Source organism: Aspergillus brasiliensis (assembly GCF_001889945.1).
Source record: "Aspergillus brasiliensis CBS 101740 unplaced genomic scaffold ASPBRscaffold_31, whole genome shotgun sequence".
NCBI classification, from domain to species: domain Eukaryota; kingdom Fungi; phylum Ascomycota; class Eurotiomycetes; order Eurotiales; family Aspergillaceae; genus Aspergillus; species Aspergillus brasiliensis.
The window spans coordinates 44,399-71,149 of NW_027137472.1; the positions used below are offsets into that span (position 1 = coordinate 44,399).

At 47.4% G+C, this 26,751-nt stretch overlaps 10 protein-coding genes across 10 annotated transcripts; 5 read left to right on the forward strand and 5 right to left on the reverse strand.

The window, feature by feature from the left end:
• Window positions 1-1,013: 1,013 nt before the first annotated feature.
• On the forward strand, window positions 1,014-1,845 carry ASPBRDRAFT_139494 (uncharacterized protein; the record flags this gene model as incomplete). Its single annotated transcript, XM_067619098.1, has 2 exons — window positions 1,014-1,054; window positions 1,107-1,845. The coding sequence occupies 2 exons, from the start codon at window positions 1,014-1,016 to the stop codon at window positions 1,843-1,845; spliced, it is 780 nt and encodes a 259-aa protein (XP_067472995.1).
• Window positions 1,846-3,868: 2,023 nt separating this feature from the next.
• ASPBRDRAFT_49505 (uncharacterized protein) lies at window positions 3,869-4,699 on the reverse strand. The gene is made up of 2 exons (XM_067626349.1): window positions 4,318-4,699; window positions 3,869-4,257 (listed from the first exon to the last, which is right to left on the reverse strand). Exons 1-2 carry the CDS (start codon window positions 4,573-4,575, stop codon window positions 4,072-4,074), a joined length of 444 nt encoding a protein of 147 aa, XP_067472996.1. The 5' UTR covers window positions 4,576-4,699; the 3' UTR covers window positions 3,869-4,071.
• A 425-nt stretch (window positions 4,700-5,124) lies between these two features.
• ASPBRDRAFT_49506 (BRcat and Rcat domain-containing protein) lies at window positions 5,125-7,272 on the forward strand. The gene is made up of 3 exons (XM_067626350.1): window positions 5,125-6,491; window positions 6,655-7,177; window positions 7,240-7,272. The coding sequence occupies exons 1-2, from the start codon at window positions 5,491-5,493 to the stop codon at window positions 7,139-7,141; spliced, it is 1,488 nt and encodes a 495-aa protein (XP_067472997.1). The 5' UTR covers window positions 5,125-5,490; the 3' UTR covers window positions 7,142-7,177; window positions 7,240-7,272.
• Window positions 7,273-7,406: 134 nt separating this feature from the next.
• On the reverse strand, window positions 7,407-7,773 carry ASPBRDRAFT_60303 (uncharacterized protein; the record flags this gene model as incomplete). Its single annotated transcript, XM_067628204.1, has 2 exons — window positions 7,407-7,582; window positions 7,614-7,773. 2 exons carry the CDS (start codon window positions 7,771-7,773, stop codon window positions 7,407-7,409), a joined length of 336 nt encoding a protein of 111 aa, XP_067472998.1.
• Window positions 7,774-13,917: 6,144 nt separating this feature from the next.
• On the forward strand, window positions 13,918-14,754 carry ASPBRDRAFT_49509 (uncharacterized protein). The gene is made up of 2 exons (XM_067626351.1): window positions 13,918-14,020; window positions 14,068-14,754. The coding sequence occupies exon 2, from the start codon at window positions 14,146-14,148 to the stop codon at window positions 14,596-14,598; it is 453 nt and encodes a 150-aa protein (XP_067472999.1). The 5' UTR covers window positions 13,918-14,020; window positions 14,068-14,145; the 3' UTR covers window positions 14,599-14,754.
• An 822-nt stretch (window positions 14,755-15,576) lies between these two features.
• Window positions 15,577-16,025, forward strand: ASPBRDRAFT_201578 (Zn(II)2Cys6 transcription factor domain-containing protein; the record flags this gene model as incomplete). The annotated part of the gene is made up of 2 exons (XM_067621570.1): window positions 15,577-15,708; window positions 15,762-16,025. The coding sequence occupies 2 exons, from the start codon at window positions 15,577-15,579 to the stop codon at window positions 16,023-16,025; spliced, it is 396 nt and encodes a 131-aa protein (XP_067473000.1).
• Window positions 16,026-19,164: 3,139 nt separating this feature from the next.
• On the reverse strand, window positions 19,165-19,548 carry ASPBRDRAFT_49514 (uncharacterized protein). The gene is made up of 2 exons (XM_067626352.1): window positions 19,353-19,548; window positions 19,165-19,296 (listed from the first exon to the last, which is right to left on the reverse strand). Exons 1-2 carry the CDS (start codon window positions 19,532-19,534, stop codon window positions 19,188-19,190), a joined length of 291 nt encoding a protein of 96 aa, XP_067473001.1. The 5' UTR covers window positions 19,535-19,548; the 3' UTR covers window positions 19,165-19,187.
• A 2,662-nt stretch (window positions 19,549-22,210) lies between these two features.
• ASPBRDRAFT_211970 (BTB/POZ domain-containing protein) lies at window positions 22,211-23,250 on the forward strand. Its single transcript, XM_067621949.1, has 3 exons — window positions 22,211-22,296; window positions 22,352-22,478; window positions 22,545-23,250. Exons 1-3 carry the CDS (start codon window positions 22,277-22,279, stop codon window positions 23,145-23,147), a joined length of 750 nt encoding a protein of 249 aa, XP_067473002.1. The 5' UTR covers window positions 22,211-22,276; the 3' UTR covers window positions 23,148-23,250.
• A 433-nt stretch (window positions 23,251-23,683) lies between these two features.
• Window positions 23,684-24,530, reverse strand: ASPBRDRAFT_70231 (uncharacterized protein; the record flags this gene model as incomplete). Its single annotated transcript, XM_067629061.1, has 2 exons — window positions 24,315-24,530; window positions 23,684-24,294 (listed from the first exon to the last, which is right to left on the reverse strand). The coding sequence occupies exons 1-2, from the start codon at window positions 24,514-24,516 to the stop codon at window positions 23,684-23,686; spliced, it is 813 nt and encodes a 270-aa protein (XP_067473003.1). The 5' UTR covers window positions 24,517-24,530.
• Window positions 24,531-25,958: 1,428 nt separating this feature from the next.
• Window positions 25,959-26,292, reverse strand: ASPBRDRAFT_60306 (uncharacterized protein; the record flags this gene model as incomplete). The annotated part of the gene is given in 2 exon segments (XM_067628205.1): window positions 25,959-26,022; window positions 26,042-26,292. 2 exon segments carry the CDS (start codon window positions 26,290-26,292, stop codon window positions 25,959-25,961), a joined length of 315 nt encoding a protein of 104 aa, XP_067473004.1.
• Window positions 26,293-26,751: the final 459 nt, after the last annotated feature.

The window sequence follows — 26,751 nt, forward strand, 5'->3', positions numbered from 1 at the left end:
TCGAACTTGGCAATGCTCTAGTAGGGCAGGAATGCTTAGGTAGATCCCCTTTTGACTGCTCTGCAGGACACAGCAGTAGCCTATCTTTCTCCTCCGTTTCTTGCATTACGAGCAAATCAATACCTTCTCTCGTTATGGGGCTGGGAGCGCTAAGGCAACATAGTGGCAGAGTGTCCGCTCGTCGTTTTCTGTCATGCATTTATTGGATGACGAGGCCCTGTTGCGAGAGATTTTTCTCTGTTATTACCAAAGCTGCAGCGTATCAAGAGTTCCCTAGACTGCCACACTGCCATATCTGGTCCTGGTCGCCAGGTTTTTAACCAATAAATGCATAACAGGAAACCACGAGCGGGAACCCTGCCATTATGTTACCTTTGCGCTCTCAGTTCAGAAAACCAGGTTGCGAAGACTCCTCCAGAAGAGAGAATCCGCGTCTTATCGGAACGTAGGCTCCATGTACCCTTCAAGGGCTTGAAGTGTGCTATTATGGGTCCAGATCAGGCGTTCGCCCCGCAGAATTAGAGAATGGGGAGAAGAGTAGGAAGGAGCGACCCTGCTATGGTTTAAAAGGAGATTTGAGTTTTCTATTCGGAGATTAGTACACTTCATTACACTTTCCCCGGGTTGATGGAGTAATTATCTGCCTGTAAGGAAGATCCATGTATATCAGCACCATCTCAACCCTTTCCTATACAGACTTGCCCAGTCGGTCTCACTCAACACGTATTGTTGTCGATAGAAATCACTACCTGATCAAACTGGCAACCTGTATCTTCCTGACAAATAATGACACAGCACATGTCAGCAGTTTGCGATATGGTGATGATTGGAAGTCCTTGTTGTGCCACCATCTAGACCCACCGGGGCTAAGGAAGTCATAACATAAAAGGCGAACAAAAGCAATAGAATACCACCTTCCGAGTCTCCAGCCTTGAATTGTCCGTTCGAATCTGCAATTTAATAAACTTCTCATTGCTAGCTTACCAGCGTCATCGCTGCTCTTTCAAATAGCCATGGAGAAAAAGGCCAACAAATGCGAATTGTCATATATCGAGTATGTTACTTGTTCGAGAAAATTGACGTATGTGACATTAACCTCGTGATAGTTTTCTCGATTCAGAGCTCGTTTCTCTCCAAGCTGGTCATGCCGGACGTTTATTTAAAATTCATCGAAAGCTGCTCGGCTTGAAATGCGAACCAGTGATTGCTGCCTTGGATGGGAGTTTCGATGAGGGCCGACAGGGAATATACAGATTTGACGAAACGACAGAAGGAACTGTTGCACGCTTCATTGAGTGGGCATACAGGGGCGATTATCCTACTGTGATCAGCGAAATCGAGCCCGTCCAAAAGTCACTTCCGCACGGTATTGAAGCAAATGTCGAGGGTAAGCCTATTATTGCACCCCCAGCGGCGGATTTTACTTCCGAGAACCATCCACTATTGGTCCACATACGTCTGTATATCTTCTCAGGGACATATCTTATCCCTGAGCTTCAGCATCTGGCTTTCGAAAAGGTGACTGCCTGTTTCATGGATCTGGAAAAACCAAATAGTCTTGATACGCAGCTTGCAGTTATTGATGCTGTGCGGCTGTCATTTCTCAGACTCCATGAGCATGACACTTTATTAAACTGGCTGAGCCAATACTCTGCATATTGTATTGACAAGCTCCGGTTGCAAAGTTCCTTTCACGATCTTCTCAGGGACTTTCCAATTTTGAGCTCACGAATGATGCTTTCGTTGAATCCGGCATCATCCCCACCTTGGAAAATCACGCAGCCAAAATATCCGTTTACCCACTACTCTCCCAGTCGATCGGCTGAAACTAAGTACGATTACTGAAATGGTGGGAAGATACAGTGAGTGGTCAGTGTGTCTCAGTTGCAACTATGACAGAAAGGTGTCCGTGCGAATCAATGAATGTTCTTATTTTGCAAGCCGTTGATAATCAATGCGACTCGGTGCCAGACGTAAGGGACACAGGCATCCAAGTCTCCTCATAAAAGGCCAGAGACTTTGCAGCTCGCCATGTCATAGTTCTCTGTATTTAGACGAGTAAAACGCACGCATAACTCTCTAGGAGGCTACAAACCCTTTTCTACTAGAAGGCTGCAATGAGCGGTGGACATGTGGGTACCATGAGATCGGCGGGACGTTACAGAAAATAGGACTTATGGTTAGTGACCTAGTCTAGTAATCGATGAGATGTTTTCTCAACTTGACTCGCAAAAGAAAAAGGGCCTGAAATTAAGAAGACTAACTGCAGTGGGACTTCTTGCCGACGGTTCATGCTCTTTCACTTCAATAGGCTTCCCTAATAACGAAGTTACACTAGTCCCAGTGTAGCTTCGTTATTAGAGCTAATGCCGACAAATCCCACGGAATAACTTTCACAATGTCTGTTTTCTGTATTCCCGCAGGGTACATAAGGCGAAAAGCAACGCTACGTCCAAGCTTGCGGGTGCGATTGTTGTCTGTGTTGTAAGTGTTCTTCTTCTAACCTCCGTTGTACTTTGGTTTTTGGGCTGTAAGCGTACAAAACACCAAGCCCAACAAGTCCTGGAAACTCGAGACAAGAGACCGGGAGTCGACAACCTGTGAGGATGGATCATAGATTCAGCGCTGACCAGCTAATTGTGTATGGCTATGCGCCTCCTCAAACATATTTACATGGCTGTAAGGGATTTTGAGTAACGTTATTTGCGAGTCCTACACTGATCTAAACCTCAGCCCATGTACTTAGTGCCTTCATCTTCCAGCATAGTATTTATCTCTTAATACAAATCTACTTAAGAACCCCGGCAGCAGTTACCGTGATCCGCTGGCCTAAGCCACTAACCTGCAGAAATCTTCATGGAACAAGGTTTCACAATGTATGTTGGCAGATGACGAAGATAATTGGCGCGACCAACTCTGCTCTCGTAAATAAATTGCTCCCCAGATCAAACATCAACACCATAATATGACATGACATCCACAGTATATTGTCGTCACCCTTAAGGTTCACTTCAAATTGTCAACATGCAAAGAATTTGCAGTGGTAGTAAAGGCACCCGCCTCTCTAAAGTGCCAAGTAATTCGGCGACAATGAGATAGGCTTTCGATCTTATTCTCTGCTGTGGGAAATTTACAGCTGCAACCTATCATTACAGCTAACTAAGCACCGCTAGCCCAGTAAGGCAAGAAGTGATTTTGGAGGCTTGCATAGCGCCTGATCCTGAGTGGGGCGGACAGTTGATTGTAGTTGATCATGGTGGACAGCACCTTGACCTGAGTGGGTCCGAGAGTTGATCGTAGTTGATCACCACTTGACCATAGTTCACACTAGTTCTAGTCTCAGTTGGCTAAATATAGCTGCACCGGAAAAGAATGGAGGGCCGAAGAGTTGATCACAGTTGGCCCAGTTAAACACCATTCATCCATCCATTCTCGGTGGGGCGTTCTATCGAGCGAAACCAACATCACTCAATGATCAGAAAATCCTGACGGTATTACAGTCAGATCTTTAAAGTTTAAAGCGGACCGCACCATCTTTCCATTCCTGCAATGGAGGGTTTTGCCAGACTAATCATCTATCTCCAGATCTCCAGCATTCAATCGCTTTTACATTTACAGTAAGATGATATAATCAACTTTTCAACAATTTATCGTCTATTGCCTGTCAAATAAAAAAGTAAAAAAGTGGCAAGGTACTGTTACCCATAGTTCAAGTCTTTAAAATTAGAAACGCACCCATCACCTGTAATACGCGATGATCCCCACGATTATGCAGTACTACTCTCGAACGCGCAAAAAGCTTCCTGAATTATCTGGGCCCGTCTCTCTAGTATAAACTAGGTGTTGCATAGCACTAGCACCTAAGGGCTGATTTAATAAGTTGAGACGCGAAAATATGTGGACTTCAAGGTAATTCTTTCCCTAAAACCAAAGAACGTTCGTGCCTAATATATCATATAGAACATAGGACATTCTAAAATTCCGTTCTACAGAGTATGCCCCAAGCTTGTAGCCTCGAAGCAAAATTCCCATCATTAGCTCAAAAGGACTAGTACCGCCAGTCGTACCTAATCAGAAGATTTTGCGTAGTAGTTCTTTAAGGAAGCCATCTGCTTTGGCCGCTTGCTTAGGGAATATCTTTTGGGTTTCTCTGGTGTACTTCTTGAGCGCGGCTTGGTTAAGAAATCTTTGAACAGTCGCTCCTGTGCGGCGAGAGTCAATTAGGTCAAAAATATTGACATGCACTTTAACAAGAGCCTTTATAATTTAGTCCCGCGAATCTAAGTCACTAATCATTAAGAACAAGGGAAAACATACCTTTCGGCACTGTGTGACGCTAGTAAAAGGCCCCTCGAGCCGCAGTTCCTGACAGAGAGCCTGGTAGTTTTGGAGCTTATTGCCGATCTCATAATAATGCGCAAACTCTGTACTTGCGAATTTGACCAGTTCTTTTCTGTATCTCTTAGAACCAGTACTCCAATTCATATGATGTGCTAGACGAGAAAATTCTTCGGCCGTAGAAAGAGATGGGTTAGGCTGGAAGCCTGGAAAACAGGAGAAAAAGGCATCCTCCATTTCCTCCTAAGTACAAATAGCTTGTAGAGCTTAGAGTGTGTGTTGACTCAGTAGGGCCTACTTGGCTATCTTAAATAAAGCTTAATATTCTCGTCCTGCACTTTGTTAACGATGTTGAGGTAAGTTAGAAGGTTGACTCTGGAATACCAGTGGCTGCTTAACTTGGCATCTTTGCATACTTAGGAGAGATAACACGAGACCACTGATTGGTAGCGGCTATTAAGTGATGTATCATACGCGCACAGTGTCTTCCTCTCCAACTGCATGCATAAATAGTTGTGACGTGTCTTCCCAAATGTGGCAGCATAGGACCGCTTTCTCCGTTGAGGTTATGTGGATGTAAGTTATTAACGGGCCCACCCAAAAAGAGGCGGATGGTCAAGAAAGGTAGCATGCAGCGACAGTAAGCTGTATGATATCCGTAACAAAACCAACCGGTGCTCATCGAACAGATGATCCCGCTGTACAATCGATGCTTTACTGCCGGCCTCTCCAAAATTACAATGGTCGTCGCAGCTCCTCTCTGGAATAAGGCCAAGAGAAAAAGAAACCCTGAGCTTTTGACAGCACAGTAGAAGCGCTCAATCACTACACAAACCATAAACCTCTACCATGCCTTGCACCACTGCCATGACTGTCTCGGACAGCATTAATGAGCTGGTTTCGTTATGGCACTGTAAATGGACAACGTTTGATCTATGAGTTGTTCCAAGTCCTTTCACCACGGTCTCACGTGAGCGGGGTAATGACTAGCGAGATGCCAAGGCATTCGAATAGAGAACAGTATGCGAATCAAGGGGTCAACTTGTCATGGAATGATAACCTGTAACCTCCTTCTTTCATCAAACAACTCGAGACTGCTGCTCAATACTGCACTTTTAGCTTTCCAGACACATTCTACCTCACTAAATCACGATGGCCTGCGTGCTAGATCCAGGGATCGATCAACCAACATTCGATCTGATTGTCCAGCTACAGCTCCAAGAGACGGACCTTTATTTCGAGTCTTCCAAAGGAAAGTCACGCGACCCTACAGATGAAGAGTTGGCCTTCCACTTGCAAAACGAGGAATGGAGAAATATCTCAGAGTATCTGCAGGATAGGCGAATGGCCATGAGTTTCGCGACTGCGGTGCAAGCTGATGGACATGTTCTGGCCGAGACCCAAGTCGAAGAAGAGAATGCCTCAAAAGACCGGATTATTGCTCGCCAATTGACGGAAGATAGATGTAATGTGCTTCCACGTGAGCTTGAGTCGGAGTCAGCGGCTCTGGATGACGAGACCTTAGCTAAACTTCAAATCTTATATGTCAATAATATGGAAGACTACAGCTTTACAGGAGACTTGGACACAGGAGAGAGTGAAAATGAGTGTGCTGAATCGTCTGCCCGGGCAATCCAACGAGCTGGTCACTCTTTACCGCGAGCCCGACGATGTGTGGCTTGCAGGGAACTAATCGATTTCGTGAACGTGTTTCGCGCTCCCTGTCGGCACGAGTATTGTCGATCCTGTTTAGCAGATCTCTTCGAGTCTTCTATGACAGACGAGTCTCTCTTTCCTCCGCGATGCTGTCGGCAACCTATAAATCTGACCACTGCTCGCATATTCTTGAAGTCTGATTTAGTGGAGCAGTATCAGAATAAGAAGGTTGAATACGAAACCCCGAACAGAACGTACTGCTACTCTCCCAACTGTGGTGCATTCATCGACATATCTCATATCAGTGGTGAAGTGGCCACATGTCCTGACTGCGGGCACACAACTTGTGCAAACTGCAAAGGACGAGCACATACTGGTGACTGTCCCGATGACTCCTCCCTGCAACAGCTACTAGCAACCGCACAGGAAAATGGGTGGCAACGTTGCTTTTCATGCTGGCGAGTGGTGGAATTAAGTTATGGTTGCAACCATATGATGTATGTGGCATTATTCCCTTTTCCCAAACCCTTTATTTAATTTCATTTCATTTTATTCTGTTCTATTCTATTTTTTCGTGTTTCTGACTTATTTATTCTTTTTTCTTATTTTCTCTTTTATGGGTTTTCCCACAATTGCAAATCTGACGGATATCGACAATAGCTGTCGCTGCGGTGCCGAATTCTGTTACAATTGCGGACTGGAGTGGAAGAAATGCCAGTGTGAACAATGGAATGAGCATCGTCTCCTTGCCCGTGCATATCAAATAATCGATCGAGAAGCAGATCAGCCGGCAGCTGCGGCCCTCCCACAAGATGCCGACGAGGCCCTTGTGGAGGGTCAGCTCGTACCGGAGGCTCATGAGCCTCATTTTCAAACTCGGGAGGTGCAATCCGAGGATGTAATTGTGGCAGATGAGGAGCCATTTGCAACCCTTCCTTCTCCCACTACTCGGACAGCACGAGATCTTTTGGTTGCAAGAACTATGCAAGAGCTCAGAGACAATCATGAGTGTGGGCACAGCAAATGGAAATACTTACGTGGGCCGCATCGATGTGAAGAGTGCTTTCATCACTTACGCGAATATATATTCGAGTGTCGCCAATGCCGGATTCAAGCATGCAATCGTTGCAGAAGAAACAGACTCTGACCGAAGTGAGAACAAACACGGGTTCAAGAAGTGAAGGTATTTAACTCACAAAATATGTTAAATAGCGCCAAGTATATTTAAACTCTAACTGTATACAGACTAGTTGCGAGAAGGCTAGGGTTTAAGTTTAAGTGAGTCTGAGGTGGGCATGGTGGTTGTGCAAATGACTATATTGATTCTTAAGTATGTCCAAAGTATTTCTGACAAGTTTTCTCCATCCGTAGTTCGTCTGGCAGGGACGTGAAAAAATTGTCAATTTTTTGATCTATACAGAATTCTGGGGGTTGACTTGGCAAGCTGTTGTATATCCCCTGTATGACGGGTACCAACCGGCTGTTTCCCAGTCAATGATGCCAATAATATCATCACCGCAGACAAGAATATTCAAGCTGCTGAGATCGCCACGAGTGAATACGATAGGCCAACCACGATTGTGTTGTCCTGAATTTCAGTCATGTCTCGGGTCAAATACCATGCCAACTGGTAAATGGTTGATGGAAGCTTTGGACACTGGAAAAAGGCCCTAAATGTAGGGAATCGTCTGGTAAATGGCAATCGAACAGAGGTCCTCTACTAACAGAAGAGATCTCTATATCTTCTAGAAGCCGAAGTTCCTGCGTTTCCTGGATCATGATCTTCAGTTGTGTAAGAAGCTTCGTCTTTGATTCTTCGCTTTGATTGACCCAGCCAATGTTGATTATGTCTTTATATTGATCCTTTCCATCACCATGTAAGAACAACCTTCATGTGTGAAGGTGCAAAAGATCTTCGGGACTTGAATGACTTGTTCCGGAGGAATATTGCTATCTTGTCTGGGTACAAGCCAGGCTTTTTGAGAAGATATTTGTATAGTGCTTCCAGTATAATCAGTGTAATTGATCTTGCTTGCTCAATTCGAGTTGGCGGCGCTCTAGGAGAGCTGAAGACTTGCAGGTTGGAGCGGATATATTTGACTACCTGCTTACTGCATTCGACAGCTTTAGCAGTTTTCGAGATAGACATGCCGCAACTCCTTATAGAGCAAATAAGCTGGATCTTTGATAATAATAGGTGTGGTGCCATTGCTGTACTACCTTTGGCAATATATTACGCACACACACACACACACACACACACACACACAATTTATCAACGCCCGGCGGCTCAGCCGAAAGGGCAACTATCACTAATCTATCAACACAGGTTCTAATGTACATCTGCTGTATCTCCTTCGAGCCCATACATAGATCCTTTCAGTATGTGTCCTCTCAGCTGTCAATATCGTAGGAGCAATATAGTACAGGGTGATGATGATGATGATGATGATGATGATGCTTCATACGCTGACCCCTCGCCTAAGGCGACATGCAGGATCCACTATCTATACTCTCTATGTACATCTTTGAACGTGAACTATTACTTTACTGACGAACTTGGAGCCTCGTCAAGGCCTGTGTGGGCCGGTGCCTGGGGTTGTGTTCTGCCGCCCTCGTGGCGCGCGACTTCGAAATCTCTGCGATGCCTCCGCAAAGTCCAATACCGCCCCGAGAATGCTGCTGTCTGGCGGGACATCTTGTAATCTACCTTCCCTACCGTGGTCTGCTCCTCCCAGCATATCTGATATGTTATTGAATGCTCCTCCAATTTTCCGCCGTAGTGTTTGGCGCAGTGTGCTAAGCCGCGGGCAGTCGATCAACACATGTACCACTGTTTCTGTCGCCCCGCATTCGCACAGGGTATCTTCTTGGAAGCCATGTTGTTTTCTATATGTCGCCAGCCATGAGTGGCCTGTGCGAAGTTGCGTGAGCAGGTATGCTCGATTCCGCGGGAGCGAGCCGTATAGATGGCGAGACCTGCTGGACGGCAGGCCTCGGTCGATGTGGCGCAGGTGCCCTCCCTTTATCGAGGTCCTCCATTCTTGTCTCCACTCTTGATAGATCCTCTTGCCGCCTTGGGTCGATGGTTTCCAAGGTCTGTAGCCGCTTCAGGTCCATAGTACGCATGGTTTCAGCTAACGGGAAACGTGCCATATTGTAAATGTGCGTGCTGCGTTCCATGGCTCTTTTCATGATTTCTCGCACTGGATGATCGTCCGGTAGGGTGCTGAACCGGGCTGCTGTGGTCTGTTCTCGCAGTTTTAGGCGCAGGCGAGTAGGCAGCATGTGAGATTCGACTTCCAGGGCGTCGGTGGAGACTGTTCGGAAGGCAGAGAGAATGCGAATAAGTGCTGTTCGCTGCAGTGTCTCAAAGAGCCGCAGGTGTGTTTTATTGCGTAGCGGATCATGCCATACAGTTGATGCATAGTCTATAGCGGGTGTGACGCACGCTTGGTAGAGCTGGCGCATTTGCTCTGGTCGAAGGTGTCGGAGCCCGCTCAGGGCGATAATCCTTTTGGTTGCCTGCTTAACCGCGTGTTGTACATGTTCTTTCCATCGCATCTCTGTGTCGAAGATGACCCCCAGGAGTTTGGCCGTGTCCGCTGGTTTGATCACTTTACCGTTCATAGTTATCTCGCCCTTGCCCTGGGCTGGTTTGCGACGTGTGAGGTGAATCAGCTCGGTTTTCTCGGCTGCAAACGACGCGCCGGTCCTCCGTGCCCACTGCTCGATCCGCGGGATGTCCTCTTCCTGAATCTTTTTGATATTCTCCTCTACCGAGGAGCTGGTTCGCCAGCGAAAGTAATTATCAATAAATGCTGATGCCCCGCCGTTGCTGTCTACCGGTTGATCCACCAGATCTGAATTATAGAATCCAAATAGGATTGGTGATAGGGGAGATCCTTGGGCTAGCCCTGCATTTTCCAGGGGAGTGCTGTCTGTCTTAAAGTCATCTAGTGTCACACTGGCTTCTCGATTCTGCATGAAACTGTAGATCCACAGTCGGGCTTTGGATGGCACCCCTTTCGCGCGAAGTCGCGCATCGAGAGTGGCCTTGTTGACCCCGTTAAAGGCACCTTTTAGGTCAAACGCAATCAGAGTAACTACCCTGGATCGGATCTATGCTCGATCAACTGCGTTGGCGAGCACCAGCAGGGCTTGTTCAGTGTTTCGTCCTGGTCTACCTCCAAACTGAGTGTCGGGAAGTAGCTTGTATTTCTCTGCCCAGTATGAGAGTCTTCGGGCTATGACGGCTTCCAGCAACTTTCCCAATGTGTTGAGCAGGGAGATCGGCCGGTACGCTCCCGGCACTGAGTAATCCGGCTTACCAGGCTTGCGGAGGACAATGATTCGTGCCTGCTTCCACTCTCTCGGGTAGTATCCCAGATCAACCGATTTTGTGAAGATAGTGGTAATAGTTCCCTTCAGAATCGTCCAGAGATGTTTCCAGACCAGGGTCGGGATTCCGTCTCGGCCCGGGGCTGTAGTCCCCTTTGCGACTCGGAGTGATCGGTAGATCTCCTCCTCGGTGATCGGCTCCCATGGCAATTCTTCAGCCGGGCTGACTTCTTCGCTTTCCGGTTCGGACATCTTCGGGAAGAAGTTTCAAGAAATGCTTCCGCCTTGCGTTGGTTATCCGTGATTTCCTCAGTACCCACTTGGATTGCTGGGATGCTCATATAGGCATCTCGCGGACGCATGTAGGTGGCTGCTTTCCATATCTGGCCTTCGCCTGCTTTGTCCAGGAACTCTTTCCAGTGGGTTGCTTTTGCTTTTTCCACGGCTCTCGTCCACTTTCTTCTCTTCTCGCGCATTATCTCAAACATGGACTTTGTATTTGGATGATCAGCTCCCAAGGTAGCACATCCATCTTGCCACTTTCTTCGGGCTTGGTTGGCTTCCACCTGCTGGGTCTTGAGTTCGGGAGTGAACCAGCGTTTTGACTATGGGCATGGTGCCTGTGCTGGTACGTGTCGGTCCAGAGCTGCTGTCATAGTTTGAATCAGGTTCTCAATCGCATGGTCTAGGTCTCTGTTTGTCTGGATCCTCGGGTACTGGTTTATCTCCCTCAGTATGGTTTGGCCTACGCGAGACCAGTCTGCACGGCCGTAGGCTCGTTTTGGTTTGGGCTTTTTCGCTTGCTCCGGGTGGAGACTCCATTCGGAGTATGTTCCTCTATGGTCTGATCCATAATTATCGTGGTATAGTTGGCACTTGACCAGCCTGTTCATATCGTTGGTTAGTGTAAGGTCTAAAACCGACGTGGTGCCCGGTTTGTTGAGTGCCCAGAATGTCGTTTTGCCGGGGCCCAGGCACCATTGTAGCTCCAAGTTGTGGAAGAAGTTGATCAGTTCGTCCGCATGTGCTGCGAGGCGGTGGTGTACTTCGCAGTGGCTCCATGCCGGGTGGTGGCGGTTGAAATCTCCCGCCAGAATTAATTTGATGGCGCGATTGCCTGGTTCTGTGTTTCGTTGGATGGTTTGTCGGATTCTTGTTAGGACATCGTGGGCGCTGCTCGCTTCAAAGGCTTTGTGCATTTCGATAGGTGGGATGTACATTGAGAACACCAGATACTGAAGCTCTGGTGTCCAAGTTTTGATAGCTACTACATCTCGGGTCGCAGTGGACCTGACGATGGGAAGCTGTAGAGATTCTCCGGTTAACATAAACGAGGCTGCGCGGTCGAGCTTCTTCGGTGCCGGGCTCATTGGGGTGTGTAGGTCGGTATAGTCGCCATGCACTGTGATTGACATGGGTGTTGTATGCTGTTTTGGGTGGTTCCTGGATTAGGAGTATATCCAGGTTCTGGCTGTGGTGGTCGTTGATGAGGCCCTCCATCCCTGCTCTAGATTTCATCGCGTTCCACTGTAAGATACGGAGGTTTACTGTCATTGAGATGACTGAGGATTGAATGGCGCCTGGCATTCCCGGTCGCCTGTCGGGTGTTCTCCATTGCAGTCCGCACACCTAGGTCTTATGCCAGGGAAGCAGTAGCGTTGATCGTGTGGACCCGCGCAGTATCCGCATTTGACCTGTCCCTTACATGACCACGCCAGGTGGCCGAATTGCTGGCAGCGGCGGCACCGCTTTCTTTCCACCCGGTAGGCTTCTACACTCCCGATGAATCTCTGGCCTACCAGCAGTCCGTTGTTGATGATCCACTCAGCTGCCTCGGGTGTCTCCAGCCAGATTCCCATGGATGCCGATTTGCCTAGCGGTCTATCTTTCTTCTTTAACCATGCAATGTCCTCGATCTGGAACTTCTTTTCATCGAGGTCGTTCTCGGTCGCTATCTTTCTTATTCCTTGCTTCTTGTCGTCTTCCAGGTCGAAATCCTCGGTCGGAACACGGTGGACCACGATCCCAAACCGTGGTTTTACTACTTTGGTATTGTTCCCCAGCTCGTCCAGCCACTCAGTGTTGTTCCGAGCAGCCTCTGCAGACTGCGCATCCCGGAATCGGATTACGTAGCCGGTCTTGGTGGTGCCAACCCCGGCCACTTGGACATCTTTGGTAGTCTCTGCGTTCAGGAGGGCAGTACGGATATGGGTGTTTGCTGCTTCTGTTGGCAGGGCTCTCGAGAATCGGTCGTTATCGACATCCTGGTCCAGGGTCGGTGCGGTGCTGATTCGGACGCAGTTGGGCTCCTTTCTGGGGCGCGGGACTGTCTTCTTGAGGTCTGGCAGCGGGTTGCCGGCGGCTACTTCCGCCCACGACCTGTTCAGGGGAGTGTTTGCCGGTTGCGCCTCCAGTCTGGCCCGGAGGGTCTGAATTTCTTCCCGCAGCTCCTCATTTTGAATACGGAGTAGCTGTTGTTCCGCTTTCAGTGCCTGTACTTCGGTTCTCGCTGACTCGATTGTCTCTGTCTGGTGTTTGAGCGTCTCGTTAAAGCTGACGAAAAACTGTCGGACGTCCTGGTTTGTCACCCGTCCATTGTTTTCTCCGCAAGCTGCGAATTCGGGGTTCGTGATCGGCTCGCTTTCTTCTGTATCGGCGCCTCGTCTGCGGCGTTTCCTTATCGTTCCGATCTTTGGACGAAAATCATATTGGCCGAAAATGTTTGGTGTTCCCTGCGAGTTTGTGGGATGGGGTTCGGTGACCCCTGCGGGCGGGATCGCCATCGGGCCGGGATTAGTTCCCGCTCGGCACACAGTGACAGCTGCCGCAACAACACAATTTTCGCGATGGTTTGATATCGAATTCAACCACCTCCTCCCGCTCCCGTAGGTCTCGTAGGTACAGGGCTTCTGGATACTCTCCGCCGGTACCCAATATAGTACAGGGCTTCCGGATACTGGTGTCACCAGTTGCACTCTTCGATTGTTTCTGCAACCCCAAAGTGTAGCCACGCTAGGCCTAACTTGGAACTAGTTAAAAAGAATGGTTTGTGGGGATATGCTAGTGTACTGTAATGACACGTAGTACATACGATGGCACTTAATGGCATGTCTAATGACATGAAAACATCTGAACTAAAATGAGTGATTGTGGAAGCACGGAGATTTCTCTAGAGCCCCAATTGTATATATAAACTACCTCTAGATCTCAAATTTCCTAGTCTATTCTTTTAGAGGCAATTTAAAATAGACAGGACTTGACGAGGCTCTAAATTCATCGGGAAAGTAATGGTCACGATCAAAGTGTGCATATGTACATAGGGAGTCGAGATAATGGATCCCTGAATGTCGCCTAGGGCGAGGGGCCAGTGTATGAATAGTCATCCTTGACAATCTGTCATTGTTTTCAAGGATCCGTGGTTGAGATCCCGGCCAGAAGATGCGGGCTAGATTTCGGCCAGATAGTTCTTCCTCTATTACGCTCGTTCTGGTCCCTCACGTGAATTGATTCGTCATCAGAGAGCCAGACAGCTCGCTGAAGCCGACCACACCTCAATGGACTCTTCAAACGACGATGCGCCCCAGCGATCATGGCTCGTTGGACGTTGTCCCTGCCAATATACGGATTGTTGGAGAAATAGATTGATCTGATGCGTCTTCACAGTGTTTGAAATGCTATGAAACTTGTAAGTAGCTGAGGCTACTAGCTCTTTGCTTGTTACTGACGACGTAGTTTCACGACAACGGGGATCCAGGATTTGCCTAGAATGGTCGAGACCTTAATCGGTTCTGCTGCGAACTAAACGCCTATATGAATCTTCGGCAACACATTGTCTGCAAGCGAGGATTCGTCCGATACTTCTACGGCCACATTGATCGAGTCGACCCTACCGCGTTCTACCCAGCTTTTCAACATTTCACGCACGATAAATATCACCCTAGAGGCATACTACTTGAATGGCTTCCGAGTGCCGAACGTTTGAATTGCGAGAACTATTCTGAGACCTGTTATCACCAAGCAATAGAGGGCATGAAGCAGATACACGCTACTCACGTTCACCACCGAGATATATACCCCAAAAACATACTCATTGTCCTCGGCGACGAAGAGCGGATGGTATGGGTCGATTCCGATGTCGCGATGACCTTTACGACTGCAGGGCCAGATGAACAGCGGTTGAGTGAAACTGAAGATACGTATGTTGCTGAGTTTGGGGAATTTTGGTTTGCCCAGCTCTGGCTCTTGTCATTTGAAGGAAACTAACCTTCATTGTCTAGCGAGAAGACCAAAGACAAGGGCTCCGTAAGAATACTAAGTAGTGTGATGTATTGATGTAACTAGTCGATTGACTTTATCCTTGTCGGTCCACCCACGGAATATCAAATGGTAATGACAATAGTATTGACAATACCGATGACTGGTAAATGGTTTCTACTGGGTCATGTAAGTGTAAGGAGACCTTGCCTGTTCTGAAATAGCAAGGGGCAGCCCAAGGGGAAGTACCAAACCTGATCACTAGCTTGAGACCCCTCGTCAGGTACCCTGTCCTAAGCACAGGCTCCGTACATATGGTTGGTACGGAAGAATGCGCCCGTAACCGGGAAATTACTAGACGCTGTAGGTCACAGCACTCCTACTTCCACTTCCACCCCCCCAATTGGAGCATATAGGTCATCAATATCCGGCCATAGTACCTACCACCAGTTGTCAGTTAGTCGGTCTTGACTTTTACATTAGCATAAATAACGATACGTATGGCACCAAGAAGTCCAGATAGCAGGGCGATAAGTAGCGAATGATAAACGACTAATCCCCCTGGCTCTAGCTACGCTTCTAACTGTTGGTGGTGCACTGCCGACCCAGCTTGAACCTAGCACTGAACAAAAGAAATTGGTACAGACCAATCGAGGCACCGTAGAAATCACTTCTACTACTAGCTGCCTGGTCAGGCTAATCGTATTTCATTGGTCGGATCAAGAAGCTATGTCGTACAACTCGCTGGCAGACACCCTCACCAAACATTTGTTTGCCAGCTAGGCGCAGCAACCCTGGAAGGGCCCAGCCTCAGTTTCTCTAATAGCAAACATGATTCTCTTGGATTTAAAGAGGTGTCCCGTCTGGCTGTAATATCGTGGTTATCAGAGTTCCTTCTTTTCCCTCGCTCTGTTTGTATATCCATACCAGTCGAACACATCGAACCCGAATTTGACATCTGAAGCGATCTTGTGGTATTGCCGCAACATGGCCGAAAAAGATCACCATCGACCATTGCTCCCTGCCACTGAGGCCCAACATAAGCTCGAGTCGTCTCCCGCCAAACCTCCGAAGCGTCGAAGTTTGGCCTGCCAGCAATGTCGTAAGAATCGAACCAAGGTCTGCCGCATGAAATGCAATATGCGGATGGAATACGCACTAACACGAATTAGTGTGTCGGATCACCAACTTGCGAGGCGTGCAAGCAATCTGAAACTGAGTGCATTTTTGAACCGCACAAGGACCGACGCAGGAAAGCGAGTCGACACCACGTCGAAGAGAGACTATATCGATATGAACGTGTTCTGACCCTGGTTTTGCAAATCCTCCGATATGGAGAAATGAACGGTATCGGTTTCTTGAACGGCATAGTGACGCAAGCCCCGACACTCGAGGACGCTATAAGCGAGCTTCAAATGATATCCCAGATCAATTGATCGTGTTCTCACCGTTTGATATGTGTCTGCATGTGCAAATCCACGATCTGCGAACATGAGAAGGATATTGGCCGAACAGCGTCTATCGCGTCTATCCTTTGTCTGACCATTTTGCTTTGGTGCTTATAGCTCGAGAGGGTTTGCGGCGATCGCAATTTACCGTCAAGACGTACAAGAACGACACATCTGAGTAGCCGAAAGGATATAGGTTTCGGGAATCTGAACAGGTTGGAGGTGATTGTCATGTGGTTTTATAACCTCAACATCTCATGCTATATTTATTGCCTATCTGCTATGTAATGTAGTTAAACTCTCCGGTTTGGGCTATTGATCATACTGTGACCATTCCGCAAAACTCCTGATCCATTAAGCTCCGTAAGAATCATTTTCCGTGTATCGTTGTCTGCTTGCAGTGCTATACTTTTCCCTGGGAAAGTGTCATGTGATAAAAGATTGGGCTCGTCACCCACGGACGCGGTGTCAAAATGATCCACAAATGTTGATGACTAATGAATCATTGGGTTGACCACCTTAGTAGGTGGTCAACCCACCGCCTTCGAGCGAGCCGCGCACTTACGCGACACATAGTGAGAAGAAGGGTTTAACGATGGTAGCTGAAATCCGGAGTCTCGGCCATCTATTCATCTGGTGTTGTGCCGGCCGTGTGTTTACCGCATTATAGCTTGAAGTGTTGACAATCCCACGGACTAGCGGTGAATGCCCCTGTGACTACAAATACGCATGGGGATAGTGGCCGACCGGGGTGTGCCATGGACCAGGCGATTCCATAACGATGCTCGACACCGAAACCCATGCAGCGCAATATTTGTCTTCATCAACAGTGGCGTCCGAAATCACACCTCGTCACGTTCTCGTTTTAGTGTAAGCTAGCACAAATTTCATCGATCGACCTGGTGCCCGCGCTATGTCCACTTCTTTGATTGGTGTCAATGCAATGTCCACAGGTTTGATTGGTAGCAACGGCTCCGCCTTGATGCCAGTGCAGTGTCCAGTTTGATTGGTGTCAATGCAATGTCCATTGTTTTGATTGGTAGCAACGGCTCCGCCTTGATGCTCGTGCATAGTTCGTTTCGGTTGCTGCCAGCGTCCGCGTCTCGAGGAGCCGTGGGGCCACTGTTCGCTCGTGTGATCGGTGTCTGTCACGTCCGCCCGAATACTATTGGTGCGAATGAAACGTCCACTGACTGCTAATGCGCGATTCCCTGGAGCTTTCTGCAATCCAGTGCGACGTGTAAGCGCCCAGTTGCTGACATGTACTCCCTATTCAAGGTACTGAGACCCAAGCTCCTGATGTTCTTTCATTCTCTAATGAAATACCGGACACTGGACGGGCGCCAATAGGACGCATAGCACAGTGATCCACTTGGTAGCATATCCGTCGCTTAGCGTAGGGGCTTGAAAACCACTCGTATGTACGGTTCGTCGAGACAGCTTGGAACCTTCCCTAGCCTAGGAACACAGCGTAATTCGGTTGACTTCAGAGGGACTTGTGGTCTGTGGGAGGGGCAACATGTTGTGTGCTGTGGCTCCACTAGCGTGGTCGGAGGGATGTACCTGATGAGTAATGCCGCCATGCCCCTATAATTAGGTACCTGGGACTGTCACTGCGATGGGACTTTTTCGCGAACAGCCTAGTTCTTCTGATACGCCATGCAGCAAGTTACCGTCTCACTGTCCCAGGCCATCGACTTTGCCCGGCTTTGTCAGGGCCACGAAGTCTCTCTATAGGCACTAAAGGCACTAGTCAAGCAATACGGCGCATTCAAGATCACAAACCACGGGATCTCGTCCACCTCGAGGAATGGCTGCTTCGATTTCGTAGGCTCCGCCAGTGGTGCTTTTTCTTTCTCGCAGTCGATGCTAACAGCCGTTGTCAGAGTAAATCCGCTTTCGAGCGACCAAACAATCTCAAGTCAGCTGACCCCGCCTTTTCGCCACTCAAAGGGGAAAAGGTCAGAAGCATTGAAATCCCCAAAGAAAGCCTGAATATCGCAAAGCATAACCTAGGCAGTTATCCACCGGTGCAAACATTATATGAGGAGTTCCAACTCTGCGAGTGACTTATTCCGTGCCCAAATGCACACTATACACAATAAGTGTCATGCATATGCTCTCATATAGTTTGACCCGTCGCTCTAATAGTTCCTGGGCGCGAAGGAAGAATGGCCATTCAAGGACGAGCACACTTCCGGAGAAGAGGAGCCTACGACACCACAGGTACAAAATCCTGGAGCACCGCCTCCACCACCCTCTACTCGTTGATATTGTGGCCTGATATGTTGTGTCATTGCATAAGGTTCGTCGTTTACCCAATAGCGTGTACAGACACGTGATACAGAATGAAATTATTCTTGTACTTATTTCAACTGCAGGATCTAGAAAATCAAGAATGACTTAGACATATGAATCTTCGCACACATAGCTGTGCATTGAAGAACTATCGTGGATGCGGGTTCGCCGAGTAAGCGTACTGCACGATACTTATTGATACCTTACTTTTTGAGGGAAGGGAAAGGAGGCATGTGACAGTATTATCAGAATCCTTGATTTCATTTTATACGGTTGGGAGTTAGTCCTCGACGCGACAGTTGAAATACTGCAGATCAAAACGATACTTGCCGGTATAAGTACCATCGGATGTAGTGGCATGCCCTGATATTAAACACTGGCAACTTTCTACTGGGCAATAAGCTCATAAGGTCGTATTTCCGCTTTCGCTGCCGTATATAAAATAAGGCCGTTTTTCTGTTCTTTTCTTTCTTTCTTTCTTTCTTTTTTTTTTTTTTTTCTCCCTTCTTCTTCTGATAATTTCCTCCGTTTTTTCGCTACTTTATATCATCCCGTGGATGCCCTGCTTTTTTCATAGAGTGCCTGGCAAATACCAGCATCCAATTAGAGCCTTCTTGTACGTGCGATAGGTATGTGGCAAGCTTTCGCACATTTTGGTAAGCATGGACGGAGACTGTTGGTCTTGCCTATCCGCTAATGCCAAGTACGCGCGCTTAGCACTCCCCCAACTGACCGCACATCAAGCCAGCACGTATCCCACGTTATCGAAACACCCAAGAACACCACCTGAATTAGTTATCACGTAGTCTATCACATTAGCAGGCAAACACTTGTAAACCCAGACCACTTAACTCACCCAAGTCGACCAGCTGTTGAAATCCGTTGCCATTCACATGCAACTCTCATCCGCTCTCCTTTGCTGCCATCCAAGCGACCACGGCATGTCTCGAATGCAAGCCCCCTATACCATTGAATGTAAACCCAGGCCGGTAATCGACAAATTACGGGGCAACTTACATATTCTGCTCAACCATCAGACCCCCCTTGTTCTCGTAGCAATAATTCAAAGATAATTCACTTGACTTCCATGTTTCACTGCTATCTGAGTAGCAATTTGCCGACAATAACCCGTACTGGGTCAGATTCACCTGCTCACATGTTGCTGAAAAGTTACCACACAGTGCCAATGCCGCGTTCATACCCAGAAGGATTGCAACACTCGACCACATTATAATGTTGATAATCAAGCACTCTGACTCACTTTAGTCAAAGGCACTTGGTTAGTCCCAAGGATGTACTTATACACTACTTTCGTCTTATCATGCCTAATACTCGATTGTGTGCCATATCAGAAATCTACGACACCGTAGAAATATCTCCGGCATATGGCAGCCCCCTATTTTTTGAGGAGCTCAGTCTAATTCAACCAGAGCTATTCCAGCAGCTAAGTGTCTCCACGTTCACCTTTTGGTACTATTATTCATCATCCTTTCAGGGTCTGGCTTCCCCTTTGATTTGAATTCATGAAACCCTTTCTTTTATTGAGGCATAACCTTCCAACGGGCATGGTTTACGGCCCCGCACCCGGGCCACTTGAAAGAGAACTCATACATGTCTCGCTTACATTAGACTGTACGTAGTTACGGTTGGCTACTGCATATCGGGGAAGAAGCTGTTGCATGATCTCATGTGCATAACGTCCATTATTTGCCGCTGCCGCCTTGATTACCTCTTCAGAAACCGGTAGCCTACACACTGCAGGAGAATGCTTGAAATAATATATCCACAGGGTTGAGTATCCTGTAATGCAACTGTGAGTACCATCTCCCAGGAATAGAGGAGCCCGTGCTTTTGCCATGAAGCTGTCTCAATTGTTGTGATCTCGCTCTTCAACGTTCTTCGATTTAGTTGTAGTTCAATTTATCAAGGGAATATATCTTAAATTGATCCACGTGCGGAGCAGATACTCCTCAGTGGGGCACGATTTGGATTACTTCGTTCTTAACTGGTAATCCCGATTTTTAGTTTGCTTTATTAAAATTGCTCCGTATTTCTTGACTACCTGGCCACAGGATGGGTCCAGCGGCGCTTCAAGTACTCGAAATTGTGATTAATCGCCAGATGCCATCGCGGCGTAGGAACGGGTTGGAAAGCCTAGGAAAGTCTCTGCGGCTGCATTGGCGCTGCTTTGCTGCAACCCAATAAACTGCCTTCTAAAAATGTCTATAGCGCCAGATTGCGCTCTCTAGGACCTGCCAGGACGTCAGACAACTTCTCTTATGCACGAATCAAAACCAGTTGCAGGCCGAGTAGGGGCCGCTCGATCTTTGACACCTGAAAATGTTTCTGCCTGGGTATGGTCACATGACTTACTGCCCAAAATCTCACAAAACCAGTTTAACCAGATATAGGTCTTTAGGCAACCTAGGCAACCTAGGCAACCCCGCCAACCCCGCCAACCCCTCCCATCCCCTTCCACCTGAAAGCTGTGAATGCCATAACGTTCAGCCACCATAATACTCAACACAGCCACCGTGATACTCGACAGGATGACGGCGGGCATGGGAAGACTAAGGGTAATCAAAGACTGCGGGTATTTAGAGACTTGGGGTGATTGAAGACTCGGGGTAATTAAAGACTGGGGGTAACCAGAGACTGCGGCCAAGTGAAGACTAGGGGTAAGAGGTGACTGCAGTCCACCCGGAGTCATCGCTTCGTCTGACCGCAAGCCACCCTGTCGCACCAGTCCTTTTATGCACTTACGGACCTTGCTTGTCAAATGGAGGAAAGGAGAAAGACGACTGCCGCGGGGATCCCTTCATCCCTGGAGGGCCAGCAATCACTGCACATACCATAAACCTCTACCGTGCCTTGCACAACTGCCATGACTGCCTCGGACTGCTCAAATGAGCCGGTTTCGGTGTGGTACTGGAAACTGACGGCTGCTGATGCGAGGGATCAAACAGAGACATACATTCTCAGTGTATCCGGATAGCTGGGGAATGTCCCCTCAAGAAGCAGCATAGTTCTGAGGTATAATATCTCATGGGACTAACATACTGTACCCCGAGCTTTAAATTGACCAGTGAATTCTCCACCTTGGTGACTACTAAACATCAAAGTGTCAATCAAATCCGAATACTATGATTGCGTGCAGGTGGCCAAGAAACAAAGAGGATAGTTCTCACAAGTACTGTACCATCCCTGCAAACAAGACTACGTGTAGAGATGCAGGATTTCCATAGATTCTTGCGACACACGAAAGGGACTGCGTCGTATCACATGCTGGAATGGTGTGGCCAATTAAAAAAAGAAAAACGGGCGATTGGTGGGGTGACACACGTAGCCGGTCAGCTCGGAATTACTCGCAATAGCCGCGGTATAAATCGCCCTTTTTTGCAAGGAAACCCAGTTGGCTACCAAGATATTAAGAATTAGAGAACTTTAAGAATCCTATTCTCTTCTTGTTCCGAATGCTCCAACAAGCTTCATGCACCAAATGAGCAGACATACTATAGATGCTGAGCGGATCCGGGGTCGGGGATTTGTAGAGTGACCGGTACTTTTCTATGGCCTTTCTAATCTTACTCTGCCATTGCTATTGGTACATTCTGATAGCGATGGCTGATGCATGGCCACGTCATGCGAGACCTACATATGCCATCCCACCGGGCAAAGCATCGTACCAGCAAGAAGCTGATGACCGAATAAATTCCTGGGCTCCTATACAGCAGCTCACATTCGCTTGTTCATAAATAGCAGCAATGATAACCCTTTCTTTTATTTGCTATATGGCGCAGCTTCTCCTCTCTGAATAGATTCACGAGCCCTTGATGAAGAAAGGAGGAAAAAAGAAAAGAAAGTCGGCAGTATCTACCTCCGCTGATACAGCTGTTGTACCTACGGAGCCGGTTTCTGCAAACGAACAAATTATCAGAAAAATGAAAGACCTGGTCCTTAGGTTAGATACTACGGTTAGTAATCTGATCTCGTACAATTACTGACATCCAAATTAGTCAATTTCTCAATCCGAAGTACAGCGATTTGTCCATTAGTTGTGGCGATGAAGTCTTTCCAGCCCATCGGAACATCCTCTGTCCTCAATCAAAGTATTTTGAGGTCGCTTGTAGTAGTCAATTTAAGGTGAGATGCTTGCCATACTCCAGTTCTTTTCAGGTGAAATCATGAAATTGATCTAGAAACTTGTAGGAAAGCAACGGCGAGATCATCATTGAGGATTGCAATTCTGTGCTCCTTAAAAAGACACTCGAATTCTTGTACACAGGCGACTATACTTATGACGGTACTCCAATTACCCAAGCCCACCTGAACTCGAAGAATAGTTCTGAATGTTCACCCCAAACATGGGCAGGCAATAATTTTGAGTTAGATGCAGACACTGAACAATATCCAAACCCATCTCACAAAACCACTACCAATACCACAAATTTTCAAAGTTGTCATGCCTTCTTCCACGCTCAAATGTACGCACAAGGTGATTATTTTCAGATCAACGAGCTTAAGAAGAAAGCAAAGGACTACTTTATGGAATCCTTCTTGGAACGTCCCGACCAAGATTCATTCAGCTCCTCCGTCATTGAAGTTTACAGCTCAACAGGGGAGCACGACCGTGGACTAAGAGATCTTGTTGTCCAGCTCACGACGGATAACCTCAAGATTCTGAGGAATGGGGATAATCCTATACTCTGTGACGGACTTTTAGAATCTGTTCCCAAATTCATGTTGGAGGTCTGTCTTTCGACCTTGGACAAGTGTGCTAAATATCAGAGGCAGCAGTATGGATACTACTAGAAAGTTCATTGTAATGCGCGAAAGGGTCTCGAATAATGTGCAGCTGCTCAACTTTTTGTTTGATATTCTGCTTTATCTGGTTATAGTGTGACAATGCAGGGCTTCAACTACCAAAGAGGACTGAGTAACGGTAGTATTCCAAATTAGATAAACCTGAGATAAACACTCGGCGGAACCTTTCACAGTACTCATGCCGTAAAAGTCTGTCTGCAACGGTCATAGGGCGCATCAAGAGAAACAAAAGACCATTCACAGATCATACACCCGTATTTCTAGAGTTCCTAGGCGGTGCATTTCCTCTACGGCGGGTAGTTGATACAGTGTAAGACAGTCCTCGACCAGTAAACTAGAACAGGAAAATAGTCTGGGTAATTGCATCGTCTAGAATCTATTAAAGAAAAGCCGCGTATGGTGTGTGTTGGCTCATTATTCTTTCGCTCAAAATGCCGGGTCCGGGCAGCGCCAGCGACTGCGCACCCGATGCTCATTAATCGCGTGGCGCTGGAATGCCATTTTACGCAACAAGTCACTTCGCACTAGTGGCACTTGAGGGGCTCCTTCTTCAGATGAACGGCATCAAAGTGGCGCGTGACACAGCCAGCATCGTAAAACATCCGGCAGTGAACCTTTTCAGGTAGCTTTTCATTCGTAAAGCATTGAAAGCAGGCCTCTGGTAATTCTGAATTCTCCAGATATTTCTTGGTAGCACGCGGCGGCTTACCCCGTATGGTAGGGGGTGCCACTTTGCATGCGTTGATGCTGTCTTGAACTTGTGGTGCATCCTGGGGTGGAGCTATGGGTTCATCCGATGCAGTGGTTGTAGTTTCTTGCCTTGGCCGGCCTCTCAGAGGGCCTTCTTTAAGGATGTTACAATATTGTATTACCGCATCTGCAGCTGCATCGCGCCGATTCCATTTGTCTTCCAGCGAGTTGGAGATCGGATAGGACAAAAGACATTGCAAAAGGTGTAGCTGGTTTCGAGGTATAGCATCCTCAAGAAGTTCATCTTCTTCCTCCTTGACTGCAGTGCTAGATAGCTGTGCTTCAATATCCAGGAATGCCTGCTTTTCATCAAAATTCTCTTGGATCTGATGCCGCAAAGCCCTCAGTAATTGTTTTCGTGTATTTTCATCTCCTTCTTTTGTCTCTCCATCCGAGTGAGCAGACCCGGTTGCTGGGTTTTATTATACTGGGCACCAAGCTCGCTCAACTTCTGGTGGGTTTTTTCTAACTCAGGATGGTCCTCTACCTGTGCCTTCTGTTGTTCAGTTAGATATCTTGGGCGTCGCGGGTCTTGCCAACGGTTCTGGCGCGTGACAGCCTGTATTAATTCTACGTCCGGGTCAAGGCCACAGATAACCTGAATCATATCTGTTTCGATCTGCAAAGCATGGTAATGGTCGAGAAAGTCCGGGGGCTAGTGTGCTTTATGATCAATATATGTTGCTCATCGCTGACCTATTCTGAAGGTTAATGTCAGCAGTTAAAAGCACTTTGGATAGAGGTGGTATGGAAAGAATTGTTCACTACTCTTGTTGATTACTTTGCTACTCCCGTACCGGAACTTATGGGTATGGAATGTCCTGGGCTATCCGCGGATCTCCCTAAACGTGACCAGCAGACTGGACATGGAGGACTTGGACATGGGTTGGGTCTGCTTAATGGTTGGAATCCTTTTGATTAATTCTGTTTTACAAAAGATATACCAATCCGCCTTCTCCGGATCCAAGGGCACCAGGAGCTGTTGGCAACCTTTGCTAACAAAGAGCTTCTTTAGCTGGGCCTTTGATGTTAAGTTATTCTGGAATGCTTTGGCGTGGAATAAAACTCCGCATAGCAATGTATGGGGGTATATCACTAAAGATGGTCCATAGACTACTTCAGGGAGTGTAAATGTAGTCCTGTTGTAAGTTAGTTCATATTGCCCGGTTTAGACGTGTCTTGAAAGGGTAATGGTTTCTAAAATAGTCTCGTGTTGACGGATCCAGCAGGACTTGGAGATCATGAGATATGAAGGGGAAAGGAAGGCAGTGCCCTTACAATTTAGTTAGTCCGAGAAACTTCTTACATCTGTCGGGTGTTAGTTTAACTAAAGGGATAGGAGGTCCGCCACGAGGATCCTTCTGCAGTGAGATTTGTAGGTCTTTGAACTGGAGACTCAATAGGGCGCTCCTGCGGTGTACAGTGAATAGAGCTAGTGAATTGAATAGGTATACTTGGATACGCGGGAATCCAAGATAGAACTTCTTTAGCTGGGTAGATAGGATCGTTTCGTTCAATGGATCAACGTCTTCTATATAAACTGGAGTTTTTTTTTTGTTGTGTGTCTAATCCATGTTCGACAGCTAAGTATCTCATATTCTATGGACGGTTAGGCAAGACAGGCAATCTGATTGGAAGAATAAGAAGTTATGCTACTAACTCTCTGTATTTCTGAGCCATTCCCATCGTCGATTTTGGTCTTTGTAAATTTTTGGTAGTAAATGTGGAGGTTCTTCCATTCGGCGCTTAATGAGCTTTATTTGTTGATGTCTTTTAATTTCCGACCCTTCTTTCCTCGCTCGATTTGAGACACTAGTCTAAAAACTGATATAGTTTATTATTTGTTTGCCTGGTGTAGGGCCTTCTCAGTATCTCGCCATTTTGGCTCGTCGGGTTCCTGTTGTGTTTGGATGGCACAGTACCCAGACCTTTGTCAGTGGACGGAGACAGTGATGCTGCTCAATGAGGACCATGGACTGTTTCTACCGGGTCTCAATCCGCTCGCGTCGTTCGGTGGTTAGAGGTGATTTATCAAAATTCTCTGGGATCTTAGAAAGTGTATTTCCAGATCTGTCTCACCCGCAATTGGGTTGTTTCCCGCCACAGATACTCTCTCGAGTTCGACATCAAACGCATTGCGAAATGCCGGTGCTGCTGAAGTCTCATCTTCCGTAAGATTTCGGTATTGCTGGACAGCAGTTGGCTGTTTACCCGAGATCGGGATGTTTGCTATAAGGATAGGGGGTTTGGGTGGAAGAGGGTGTGAAAGGCTATGTGGAGCTGGAGGAGCCTTGTACAATTTCCAACGGGAAGCAGACACAGTAGTTTGAAGTTCTGGAGGAGGAGGATTGTAGAAGCTGATAATATCAAGGCTGATATGCATGATTTTGAGGATTTTCAAAAGCTGTATTGATTGGTGAGGGGAGAAGAAAGAAAGAACAGGGAGATTTTATGCTGAAATTGCAGTGTATAACTGATTGCCTGAAGCCCAGAGACGAGGGAAGCATCTATATTACAATTGACCTAGCGGATGGACACATTGGTACATCGCGGATCATTTCTGATATCCATGTAAGCATTTTATTAGCCAGCCAGCACTGTTGAATTTCACCATCGCCATACAGAGCCCCCACCATAATCATTTCAAGACCGAGAGCTTGTATGGTGCATCGGCGCAGATGTGTATGGTAATACACAGGGACTTCGGAATTGTGGATACTGATGAGCAGGGCATAATCCCAATGGGGAACAAGCATCTAATCTGCTCTATGACCCCAGCCAAAGACGCTCACCGACCCCGCCCCAAAAAGGCATGTTGCGGAAGATTTCAAAGTTCTTCTGA

Coding starts and splice junctions, on each gene's coding strand:
- ASPBRDRAFT_49505 (XM_067626349.1), bottom strand. CDS start 4,575: ATGGAGGATGCCTTTTTCTCCTGTTTTCCAGGCTTCCAGCCTAACCCA. Junction 4,258..4,317: donor GCGTCACACAGTGCCGAAAG/GTATGTTTTCCC, acceptor TAAATTATAAAG/GCTCTTGTTAAAGTGCATGT.
- ASPBRDRAFT_49509 (XM_067626351.1), top strand. CDS start 14,146: ATGAATCTTCGGCAACACATTGTCTGCAAGCGAGGATTCGTCCGATAC.
- ASPBRDRAFT_49514 (XM_067626352.1), bottom strand. CDS start 19,534: ATGAACGCGGCATTGGCACTGTGTGGTAACTTTTCAGCAACATGTGAG. Junction 19,297..19,352: donor CTGATGGTTGAGCAGAATAT/GTAAGTTGCCCC, acceptor TCAATGGTATAG/GGGGCTTGCATTCGAGACAT.
- ASPBRDRAFT_49506 (XM_067626350.1), top strand. CDS start 5,491: ATGGCCTGCGTGCTAGATCCAGGGATCGATCAACCAACATTCGATCTG. Junction 6,492..6,654: donor TATGGTTGCAACCATATGAT/GTATGTGGCATT, acceptor TATCGACAATAG/CTGTCGCTGCGGTGCCGAAT.
- ASPBRDRAFT_211970 (XM_067621949.1), top strand. CDS start 22,277: ATGAAAGACCTGGTCCTTAG. Junction 22,297..22,351: donor ATGAAAGACCTGGTCCTTAG/GTTAGATACTAC, acceptor CATCCAAATTAG/TCAATTTCTCAATCCGAAGT. Junction 22,479..22,544: donor CTTGTAGTAGTCAATTTAAG/GTGAGATGCTTG, acceptor AGAAACTTGTAG/GAAAGCAACGGCGAGATCAT.